Source organism: Sparus aurata, chromosome 22, assembly GCF_900880675.1.
Source record: "Sparus aurata chromosome 22, fSpaAur1.1, whole genome shotgun sequence".
Taxonomy (NCBI): Eukaryota; Metazoa; Chordata; class Actinopteri; order Spariformes; family Sparidae; genus Sparus; species Sparus aurata.
The window spans coordinates 21774015-21786715 of NC_044208.1; the positions used below are offsets into that span (position 1 = coordinate 21774015).

The 12701-nt window shown below is 42.3% G+C and overlaps 1 protein-coding gene across 2 annotated transcripts in view; it reads left to right on the forward strand.

The window, feature by feature from the left end:
* Positions 1-12701, forward strand: part of rps12 (ribosomal protein S12) — a 37543-nt gene that overhangs the window by 2342 nt on the left and 22500 nt on the right. For both annotated transcript variants that reach the window (XM_030404366.1, XM_030404367.1), the window contains 11 exons: positions 1939-2232; positions 2333-2647; positions 3065-3355; positions 4457-4771; positions 5262-5561; positions 7067-7375; positions 7558-7872; positions 8843-9151; positions 9649-9945; positions 10780-11088; positions 11270-11584. In XM_030404366.1, the coding sequence (XP_030260226.1) occupies positions 1939-2232; positions 2333-2647; positions 3065-3355; positions 4457-4771; positions 5262-5561; positions 7067-7375; positions 7558-7872; positions 8843-9151; positions 9649-9945; positions 10780-11088; positions 11270-11584 (3369 nt within the window). The remainder of the gene's footprint in view (positions 1-1938; positions 2233-2332; positions 2648-3064; positions 3356-4456; positions 4772-5261; positions 5562-7066; positions 7376-7557; positions 7873-8842; positions 9152-9648; positions 9946-10779; positions 11089-11269; positions 11585-12701) is intronic.

Below are 12701 nucleotides of genomic sequence, written 5' to 3' on the forward strand. Positions count from 1 at the left end.
TGAAGATGCTGTCCGCTGAAGAGCTATTTAACACTTTTATTTAAAAAAACAAAAAATGACTTAGAGCACCTTTAATTAGTGAGCTTTATAGGCCAAATCACATGATTTGTTTACAGTAGCTCACCAAGCATTAGCTAACATACAACTGAATTGTCATTTCATTATATTTCTCATATCTCCACAATCCAAATTAAAGTCTAGTGTTCTACCTGGAATGAATGGTTGTTGTAAACGTGACGTCAAGGTGATTCAGTCTATAGATGCTGATAGGTGGCTTAACCAAGCTGTACCCTTGTGTTTATTTGGTTGATATTAGAGAGGTACCAATCTTTTTATCTCTTCACCAATGAGTAAGAATACTTTGCTTTTGCCTGAAATATTAATGAGGCATTAACCTGAATTTACAGTTAGCTCATTAAATCAAGCATCACAAAATCCCACATTTTCAAGATGCAATTGTTTAAGTTGTTTAAGTAACTGAGTATATTACTGCATCTTGTATTCAAAACACAATAGATTTTTTATGATTTATCAGTTCACAATTTGTTTTCTACTTTGAGATGATTACTAATTGCTTGAAATGCTTTTGCAGCAGAGACACAACAGCAAGGCCAGCGTGTGATTGGCTGCTATATGTATGGAGGGCAAAGGCCAGAAGGTAGAGTTAAGGGATAAATAGTCACCAGATTGCCCTTTTTAAAGGCTGAGTCTTATTCCTCCTGTTGAACAAACTGAACGTAAAAATAAAAATTGCCCGTTCACAAATGCCCGTTTAAAAATATATATCTACCACTGGTGTGGACATTTCACAAGATTTGTTGCCTGACTTTCAGATTGCATAACATGACAGTTTTGAGTTGAAACTGTCAAATGTGATATTCATTTGTTGTACATGCTACCATACAGTACAAAGATTTAATAAAGGAGTCATCACCTGGTTTTTTACATATCCAGTCCCTCTTGGATCGCTTTGGATCAATTCTTAAAACTTATTAGAAAAAAAATAATTTAAAAAAATCAAACATAGAGCTTGTTCTGACCCTTTTTCATAAAAGGCTTTCTCACGCGAGATTATGCGCGAGGTTTTGACCGGTCCGGATGTGCATTATATTAATATGTAATGAGGCACGCGTTGATTGGCCGCAGGAAGGACAGAGCCGGAATGGGGGCCGAGCCTGCATGCACACAGACTCCACAACATAAAAATCCTGCTGACATGGCGCACACACTAAATGACGAACCTTACGGAATTCAGGCATTTATGTACGAGCCGGAGTCAGAACCCGAACAGGAGAGTGAAGAGGCAGAGACGGTGGAAGAGACACGTTTACAGGATGTCTCTGAATGGTAAATTCTTTGTTTTTTCCTTCTTACTTTTCACACTCGTGTCTTACATGTAAGACCTGAGTTTTAATACTGGCGGTCACGATGTATGGCGTGAAAATGACAGAGAAATAAGCAGATCCGGCGTGCTCACTTAGAAAGTCTGGCTGAGGACGGCTGTGAGCCGATGCTTAATATGCAAGTAGCCTCCTGTGGTAACGTCACCACAGGAGCAGAGTCAAAATCTCGTGCTTTAGGAACGCGCACTATTGTGCGCTATTCCTGTTCGGAAAAAGAGCCAAAGCAAAAAAAATAAGCCACTTTCAAACTCCAGCTTTTCAGGCAAGTTTCAACAGAGGTCCAACACCAATATGCATGATTTAACGAGAGAAATTGCGATTTCCGGGTGATGACTCCTTTAAAGGCGCTGATATGATATAACTTGTTTCTGCGAACCTGATGAATGTGATGTGGTCCTGCGTGAACAGAAAACGTTCTGCCTTAGTCAGAAATGTTGGTTTCCTAGATGGTACTCATTCACCTCCACTTTAATGGGTTAAGGTTAAATTGAGGTCTATCGTGATTTAATTATATCTCTTCCTTAATGATTTGCAGAACACGTGAGGGTGATCAACGGAAGCAATCGGTGTAATGGCAGATTGGAAGTCTACCATGAGGGCCATTGGAAACGAATATGCAGCAGTGACTTGGGCAAGGCAGAAGCTGACGTGGTGTGCCAAGAGATTAACTGTGGCACCGCTGTCACTCCGACTGACAATCTACATTTTGGAGAGGCGCGTGACATGGTTGGAATCAAGACCTCCTGTTTTGGAAATGAGAGCTCGATCTCACAGTGCAAGCTTCAAGAATTCCAGGAAAGCTGTGTTGATGCCATGGTTTTCTGTGCAAGTGAGTCAAAAACTAAATCTGTAAATTTGTGGTGAACTGTACATGGTTAAACTGTCTGCTGTTGTCGATGACACTCTGCTTTTTCTTGTCCACCTGACAGACAGTAAACCAATTCGGCTGATGAACGGGACTAATCGATGCAATGGCCGAGTGGAACTCTTCCACGATGGACAGTGGGGAACAGTTTGTGATGACAAATGGGGCATGCAGGAGGCAGCTGTCGTGTGCCACGAGATGAACTGTGGGAATGCTCTCTCAGTCAAGCACAATGCCTTCTTCGGCAGAGGTCGGGATCAGGTTTGGTTGGATGATGTTGAGTGTTCTGGTCATGAGAAATCCCTTGTTGACTGCCCGCACAGAGGTTTGGGAGAACACAACTGTGACCACAATGAAGATGCTGGTGTTGTATGCTCAGGTAACACGTGCTGAACTGTCTGTTGTTAAAATGTCAGGTATTTGAAATGAAATGAGGTTGCTCAGAATCCTGATAATTGCATTTATGTACCTTGGTGATGCACGCATACATATATCTACTGTATGGGCATGTTGAGCCCCTGCTATTTGCTAAGATATATTATCAAACATTACTTACAAATGTATTTTTTAGCTAGAGTATAATTTCAAATCCTATACTGTGAAAATCCGCCTGCAGCCTCACACTTATCCATAGCTGCTCCCCATTTTGTGGTTGTACTATCTCTTCTCCTTTCCACAAACCCTTTCATCCTCAAAAGCAGAGGGAAACGCTACATCTCAATGCTGAACTAATAACATTCTTCTCCAACATTTTAAATACAATAGTTTACCCTGACCCTAACTGCTTCCTTTCCAGCCTCAGTCAGATTGTTCAACGGGACTAACCGCTGCTCTGGCAGGGTGGAGGTCTCCCAGGGTGGCCAGTGGGGGAAAATTTGTAACAATAACTGGGGCCAACAAGAGTCTACGAGGCTGTGCAAGGAACTCGGCTGCGGGCCTCCAAAAAATTCTAACGAAAGCTTCCATTTTGGTGACACCAGACTAAAAGGGTATAGGACCACATGTGCGGGAAATGTGAGCTCTATCTCCGACTGCACATTTCAAGAAATCACAGGGACATGTGAAGGTGTTTCTCTTTCATGTACAGGTAAGACGATGTAAGGTAAGTGATGTTTGTTTTCTCTCAAATATGCTGGAACTAGATGGCACTCTAAGAAATAAATTCATTTCAAAAAACTCAAAACTCAACAGCAATGTGTCTTTCCAGAAGTCATGACCCAGCTCCTCAAGATAATCCCCAGACCTTGTTGTGAGCAGTTTCATCAAGGAGCTAATTTCTTTCTACTGAACTATATCTGCAAATAGTATCAGTAGCTGTTTTTAGACAGAGCAGCAAGACGCCAATTTGCCTGTCCTTTTGGCGGCTAGGTCCGCGGTTTTAGACAGAGGCCGGCAAATTGGGGGTCCGTTTTGGTCCGCCGATTTATTTCCGCCTCGCCTGCTATCTAAATTTGAGGCGTCAATGTGCCGGCCCCTGCATTAGATGGGCGGAGGTGTCGATGACCTGTACTGTTGTGCGACCCACAGCCGGGGAGTTTTAAAACCAAGGAACAGCTGATCACAGCAGTAAGTCCATCACTTCATCCGGGGACATTAAGATGAGCAACTGGACAGCCGTTGAGATCCAGGAGATGCTAGCGTCTCCTCGGTCTCTGTAGCTGTCTTCATTGTCCGCTTGTTGTTGTAGCGGTAAGCTAGGAATGGTCACTACTTTCAAATTCAAAGCACCCTGCTAAGAACCCAGTTCTAAATTCCAATGGGGTGCAATGTAAAGCTCTTATTTTGAAGACAAATTTGTTGTCACTGTTCACAGCCCAACTTCGTGCTTCACGTCACGTCACATGTTTACGCCTACCACGGTGGCGGCTTTTGGAAAAGGAGGAATATTACGCCTCCGTTTTAGAAAGACAGGGCCGCACATTGCTTCCCTCTGTGAGGTCAAACTGAAAGACATACATGAAACTGCTCACAACAATGTCTGTGCATTACTTTGATTAAGCTGGTAATAAGACTGTTGTCTTTGTTGTTGATTTTTTCCAGATGTATTTCTTTGGTGCTTTGAACACCACAAACTGAGTGCCATCTAGTTCCATTATATTTGGTAGAAAGCCGACATCTCAAATAAATAGCACTACAGATAAGAGCTAAAGTACTGGGTTACTTTAAACATTATTGGACCTTTCCTCAGATATTCTTCTGATAAGGCTTGTCGATGGCACTGACCGATGCTCTGGCAGAGTGGAGGTTATGCATGATGGCCAGTGGGGAACAGTGTGTGATGATGAGTGGGACCTCAGAGATGCAGAGGTGGTGTGCAGGGTCATTGACTGCGGAACAGCTCAGATGGCCAAAACGAATGCCTTCTTTGGTCCAGGCCAGGGAAACATCTGGCTGGATGATGTCGGCTGCCTCGGGAACGAGACATCCCTCATGCACTGCAGACATCGGACCCTCGGGGAAAATAACTGTGGCCATGGCGAAGATGCTGGCGTGGTGTGCTCAGGTATCATCTCTGTTGGGTTGTTCATTCTTCTTTATAAGCTCATTATTTACTTATTTCACAAAGCGTTTCCATGCATACATTTACCCGTTGCCCATAATGCCTCCAATTAATATTTTGCAGATTATATTATCACTATTGGACACATTATGGACAGATTTAAAACAAATGATCAAAATAGACATAGCAAACCCAGAGATGTCACTTTTTTTATTGCACAAAATCTTCTTCTTTTTAAAAAACACGGTTCCTACATTTCCCATAGTGCAACTTAGCCAATGAGTAACATCACTGGCGGTGACCTTTCAGATTACACACGCTTCTTCTGGAGCCACAAAAGGCTTTATGCTTCTTGTTTCACATATGTAATGGTACTCCACCAAGACCTGAGAATATAGTTAAATGTGTAAAGTTGGTAGAGTTTCCCTTTAATCAGATATTTTGTGTCAAAACATCAACTAACTAAATGCTTTCGCTCTCATTTGCTTTGCAGCCAACATTAGACTCATTAATGGGACTGGCCAGTGCTCAGGCAGAGTGGAGTTTTCCCAGGGTGACCACTGGTCACCAACATTTAACTTTAACTGGGGAATGAATGAAGCTACAGTGGTGTGCAGAGAGATGAACTGTGGAGATCCTGTCAAGTTCACCGGATCATATGGTCAAGGCGGAGCTCAGAGAGGGTATAAGGTCAGTTGTAGCAGCAGAGAGAGCTCTCTGTCACAGTGCAGACTGACAGAATATGTCCGGACCAGCAGTGATCGTATGGAAGAGGCAGCTGTTGAATGTTCGGGTAAGACTTGGTGATGTATTGAAATTTGAGGTCCTTCAGTAATTGTGAAAAGAGATAGAACTACATGGTAAAGCATTTTATCATGTGGGGGGATAACCCCCCCCCCCCCCCCCCATTTTATCTTGTGTGTGTGTGTGTGTGGGGGGGGGGGGGGGGGGGGGTGTATACGTATCGGTGTAGTATGCGTGTGTGTGCGTGTGTGTGTTACATGAATGAGGGTGCGGGGAGTGGGGATGTTAAGGTGGTTTGTTTCATTTTCTTTTCTTTTAATGTAAAGCACTTTGGGCTGCATTTTTACATGTTTGAAAGGTGCTATATAAATAAAGTTGATTTGATTTGATTTGATGAATTGAAATTTGAGTTCCCTCGATAATTATGAAAAGACATAGAACTAGATGGTAAAGCAGCTCTTGTGCACATCTCAATCATTTTCAGCTGGGTATGCTTCAGGGAGTGGCTACCTTGTAATTGACAAGTCTCTACCGTGTTGTGTCCTCAGGTTCTTGTTCAGGTCCGGTCAGGCCTCAAACCCTTATCGTCGTGGTATAGTGGAGAAATGGGCTGGCTTGTTTGTATTTCTTTAAACTAATGACGATTGTCATGGCCTGAGGACTAAACGATGGCTTTGAGACAAGACTTGACTTGAGACTTGAAGGCAGTGATGCTGAGGAAACCTGACTTGGTGCCACAGTTATAAAGAAAAACACTGCTCTGACCATTTTGTTTATTGCGGAACACTGCCCAATGAGGTCACCAAAATAAGAATCATATAAGAAATGATGTCTCCAGAGTGAAGACGATTCCAAATTCAAATGAGAGAATCCTTCCATTAAATCATCAATTACTCCAAAATAATATTAAAAAGTATTGAATCAACATATTAACACTTGTTTTAAAACAGGTATTGGAGAGTGCAACTGTCACTGTGGAAGGAATTTGAATAAATAAGAAGGGTCTGGAAACTCCCCTCCCTGCCATCATTTCAGAAAATAGGGCCCCCTGAAAAACAACACCCTGTATAGGGCCCCAACAAAGCTACAAACGGCCCTGCCGGGGATGCAGTTATAGTGCTGTTGCTAAATAGTCACACGCAGACTGCGGTTGGGGAAATGCAGACTGAAATAAATAGATAATTGCATGCTTATACAAACAGACTGCTTCCTGTAAGTCAGACTAATCGGTAAATAGTCCAATAACTTAATAACTAGTTCCTGTGATTATTACCTCATGATTCCAATAATGAAACAGATAATTGACATAGTTAAGCAATAACTGAAGGATTGCTCAAATCACAAATGGGACTAAGCAAGGACCAACAGTGATGTTGCATGTTCCAGTTGAAATTGAAGCAATTCCTATATTCCATGCCAGCCCACACAGTTATTGCAATAATTACTTACATTATGTAAATTGTCTGTCTGTAAGGAAAATCACTCATATATAAACAAACATCAAAGTTAGACTGCATGTACCATATTCATTCACAGAAGAACTGTCATTCTCAGGTATTGTGAGGTTGTCCGGTGGGCACAGTCGTTGTGTTGGAAGAGTGGAGTACTACGACAAAGGCCAGTGGGGGACTGTGTGCGGTGAATCCTGGGATATGAATGATGCAACAGTGGTGTGCAGACAGCTGGACTGTGGGATGAGTCATAAGATTACCACCATGATTGAGTACGGCAGCGGCACAGGACAGACCTGGATTGATCAAATTGAATGCAATGGACTGGAGTCCACACTGGCTCAGTGCCCACGAAGTCCATTCATAGACAGAAGTTGCAACACCACCTCAGTTGCTGGTGTTGTCTGCACGGGTAAAAAAATCTACCAAAAATGACAAAGGATTTAGATGAAATTACAGTCTTGTTTATTGATATTGAGCAGTGTCCCTATTTTTTGTATTATTCAGCTTTTTGTCACTTAGTTTAACAAACATTTTTAGCCACTTTCAATCTTCTGATACCAGATGATCATTTTAGTTTACTTGATATGACAGGAAGTTTGGATGTCCGGTTGGTCAACGGTATGGATGAGTGCTCTGGCAGGGTAGAGGTCCGTCATGATGACGTGTGGCAAACAGTGTGTGACACAGACTGGACTCTGAGTAAAGCTCAGGTGGTGTGTGACCAGCTGGAATGTGGAACTGCAGTGAATGCTTCAGGCGCCGTCCATTTCGGCCAAGGCAGTGGATCAGTGGTGGAGGCCAGCGAGTCATGCTTTGGCAACACAACATTTCTTCAGCAATGCTCAGCCAACGGTTTCCAAAGCTCAAGGTGTGGGCATGACCATGATACTGGTGTTCAATGTGCAGGTAAAGCCTTTTAAACATTTTCAGTTTCACAATCGCATTCTGTTTATACACAGCAAGTTAAAACAGTAGAGTGGGAAATCGATGTATTTATGGGTTCATCCAGGTGCAACAACAGGCTTAAAATCCGCTCCGTTCCGTCTTCTTTTCCGCTTTTTCCGTGAGGGTCGCGGAGATGTTTTATCCCCCCTTTTTTATTTGAACAAGCTCATCTGAAAATGCAGTCAGCAGTTACATCATGGCGTGTATATATTCGCCTAATGCTATCAATTAGTTTACTCACGTTAGCGACACTGAGTTGAGTTGGCACCGGGCCTAATTAATTAAGCTACCGATATGTTACCTAACCTTAGCTGGCCATCAATATTTTGAGAATGTCTATTGAACTCATACGATCTATTATAAGTTTTCTTAAGCTAATAAGTCTACCTTTTCTCCGATGAGTCGTTGCCCTATTTTCAAGATGACACTCCTCTGACTCTCTGACCTGGTGCCTGGGTGCTTGACGTGATGTCACTTTCAAGGCCGCGCTCTCGCGAGTAATTAACGTCTATGGCACCGGTAAGTTATTCGGGGAGGGCGGGGGGAATCTACTCCAAAGAGTAGATACTGAGCAAGATAGTTATCTAGTTTACCTCAGCACTCGCGACACCCGACCCAGTGCAGGACTCTGCTGTGATGGTGGAGATATGATGCGGCAGTGGTGTATTTGCGACAATTAAAAAAAAATGATAATAATTAATAATTTTGGAGGAGTGGCGGGCCGCCACTCCTAAATGAATGTAGAGGAAACACTGCCATTATTGTTTTACTATTAATGGAGGCCTATTATGCTTTTCTCTTATTTTTCCTTCCTTTAGTGTTTTAATAATCCCAATTTAATCCAAATACACTTTTATAATTGTATATAAAAAAATGTTTCAAGGATTGTCCTTTGCATTTGGACTCACTTCATTTCTATCCTCATATGCAGCACGGCTCCGGTTGGCCAGCGGCTCAAGTCAGTGCTCTGGTAGAGTGGAGATCTTCTATAAAGGCCAGTGGGGAACTGTGTGTGACGATGAATGGGAAATGGCTGATGCCGATGTTGTATGCAGACAGCTTGGCTGCGGTCACGCAATTTCTGCTCCTACAAGTGCCCACTTTGGTAGTGGTACTGGTCCAATATGGCTGGATAATGTGGAGTGCACAGGCCAAGAGTCTGCTCTCTCACACTGTGATCACAACAGATTCGGAGAAAACAACTGCGGGCATGGTGAAGATGCTGGTGTTGTATGCTCAGGTAACACATGCAATAATGCATGATGTTGAAAATTAACTTTTGTTTTTAAATCTTATTTATAATTTTTTGGAATTAAAGGGTAATTTCACTAATTTTAAACATTAATATGTGTTTTAGGTCTTGTGAAGTAATACTGCGCAAGTGTCAGTAGCTAAGATGCTTTCTGGGTAATGTAGGCACAAGGTTTTGAAAAGCAGTCAGCAGGTCTTTTTCATTCCACACATTCTTCTTCTTTTCACAAACCTGACACCCAATTTACCCACAATGCACCTTAGCCACTCACTAACATCACTTGTGGCAATTTATCAGATTACACACAGCTTCCTCTGCATCCACAAAAGGCTTTATAATACTTTTTCACATATGTAGTAGTACTCCCCAAGACCTGCATACAGTTTAATTTGTAAAATTGGTGGAGTTACCCTTTAATCAGATGTTTCTTTCAAACGTGTCAAAACACAGACTAACTAATTGCTCTTTCTCTCTTTTCTTTGCAGCTATTAGACTCATTAATGGGACTGGCCAGTGCTCAGGTAGGGTGGAGATCTCCCAGGGTGGCCACCTGTCACCAGCATTTAATGTTAACTGGGGAATGAATGAAGCTACAGTGGTGTGCAGAGAGATGAACTGTGGAGATCCTGTCAGGTTCAATGGATCATATGGTCAAGGCGGAGCTCAGAGAGGGTATAATGTCAGTTGTAGCGGTAGAGAGAGCTCTCTGTCACAGTGCACACTGACAGAATATGTCCGGACCAGCAACGATCGTATGGAAGAGGCAGCTGTGGAATGTTCAGGTAAGACTTGGTGTTGAATTAAAATTTGAATTCCTTCAGTTATTATGAAAAGAGACAGAACTACATGGTAAAGCAGTTCTTCTGCACATAAAATGGACGATAAAGCTGGGTAAGCTTCAGGGATTGGCTTCCTTGAGATTGACAAGTCTCTACTGCGGCGTGTACTCAGGTTCTCAGTCAGATTCAATCAGGCCTAAAACCATTATCATTGTGGCATGATGGGAAAATGCTCTGGCTTGTTTGTATGTCTTTAAACTAGAGCTGTCTGTTTAATCACCATTAATCAAATGATTGTCCATAGTTAGTTTTTTTAATATTCTTATCAACGTGTGAGTGGACAAATATGCTTGCCTTATGCAAACGTATGTTTATTATTATTGCTACACTTCAAGACATTGACAAATACCATTCAGAATATTCTCCAGAATAACCTCAAATGTACTGCATGCTCAAAAATTATTCTGAAAGCTTAACATCAAAAACTCTCGCCCAACAAGCAACAACAGATGGTGATTCACCCGAATTAACATTCCTTATTAATACTTACACAATGTAGTTTCCAACATTACACTTGCAAAGGTTACCTAGCGATGTTTATCGTCCTGCAAGCTGTAGCCACACATTGAACTATCACTGTTGAAAGCTTGTCTCATGCCAAGTTGTCCAGGTTTCTCTGTTGCAAATTTTCCAGCATGGTCTGCCTTTTGTGAGGTGGAGGAGGGCTCTCTGCATCAGCTGGGGGGCAATTCAGGCCAAAAAGCACACAGATAAAAAGAAATATCAAAGTTAGACTGCATGTACCGTATTCATTTGCAGAAAAACTGTCATTCTCAGGTAACATCAGGTTGTCCGGTGGGCACAGTCGTTGTGTTGGAAGAGTGGAGTACTATGACAAAGGCCAGTGGGGGACTGTGTGCAGTGAATCCTGGGATATGAATGATGCAACGGTGGTGTGCAGACAGCTGGACTGTGGAATGAGTCATAAGATTACCACCATGGCTGAGTACGGCAACGGCACAGGACAGACCTGGACTGATCAAATTGAATGCAATGGATTGGAGTCCACACTGGCTCAGTGCCCACGAAGTCTGTTCAGAGACGGAACTTGCAACACCACCTCGGTTGCTGGTGTTGTCTGCACAGGTAAGAAAATCTACAAAATATTGGAAAAACATTTTTTTTTAATTGTCTTGTTTATTGATGTTGAACAGTATCCCTATTTTTTGTATGATTAAGCTTTTTGTCACTTAGTTTTACCAAACATTTTTAGCCACTTTCAGTCTTCTGAGACCAGATGATCATTTAAGTTTACATGACTTCACAGAAAGTTTGGATGTCCGGTTGGTCAACGGTATGGATGACTGCTCTGGCAGGGTAGAGGTCCGTCATGACGACGTGTGGCAAACAGTGTGTGACACAGACTGGACTCTGAGTAAAGCTCAGGTGGTGTGTGACCAGCTGGAATGTGGAACTGCATTGACCGCTCCGGGCGCCGCCCATTTCGGCCAGGGCAGTGGATCAGTTGTGGAGGCCAGCGAGTCATGCTTTGGCAACACAACATTTCTTCAGCAATGCTCAGCCAACGGTTTCCAAAGCTCAAGGTGTGGGCATGACCATGATACTGGTGTCCAGTGTGCAGGTAAAGCCTTTTAAAAGTCTGTTTCACAATTGCATTCTGTTTATACACAGCAAGTAAAAACAGTAGAGTGGGAAATCAATGTATTTATGTGTTCATCCTGGTGCAACATCAGGCTTAAAATCCCCCTCCAGTAAAATTATGTGTTTTATTCATGTTCCTATAGTTGAATGTTCTAGCTTCACTTCAATAGTTCGATATTTTAGAAAACACACCAGTTCGCTTTTCCTATACCAGTTGTTAGATGAAGCGAGCAGCTAGTTAGCTTAGAGTAAAGCCAGGAAAAATGATGAAACAGCTATCCTTAATCAATCATACTAGTGCATTGCCTGTAGGAAGCATGTATTCCTATAGAAAAGTGGGAGGTTAAGTAGCTTTTTCATGGATGGCCAAATGAGGTTGTGTTTGAAGGTGGGACGTCAGGGATATAATTGGCTGTTTTGGACTACTTTTGATTATACCATTATATTTCACCTTAAAAACTATTTACCTTGCCTTGTTTGGTGTCATTATTTTCAGCACAACCTCACATGTGTGACTGTACAGTTATTTTGTTTTATTTTGACATTATATTAACACTATGGACCTAAAACCACAAAATAACATAAAATCAGAGTAGGAAAAAGTTAGATGTTTTACTGTGAAAACCACAAACAGTTTAATGAACCAGTTTTTATTACTTATAATGCAGATATAAAGTGTTGTTTGCTAAATATGTGCATACATTTTGAAAATTTACAAAGTTATATGTAACTATTTACATTTAAATGCAGGCAATGCTCAGGTCTGCCTGAGCTCCTTCCAGCTGAATTAAGAGCTGCACTGCCTGCTCCACATTCAGCCGTCTCCTCATTGTTTTGACTCATTAAACAAAAAAACGACTCCACTACACACTAAACACACTACACCAAACACTACATAACACACTAACTATACGCTCCAAACACGCTAAATGTCACAAATCTCTCAGTTCTCAATATCGCTGTCTCTATTGCTGTCTCTACGCCGACCGTCATTGCCTGTCATTCATCCGCCTCCGTCCCACCCACAACCTCCCCCGTTCCTCCCGACTCGGGAGGTGGGCCGTGTGGGTGGGCTAGCGGCTAGCTACACATGAACA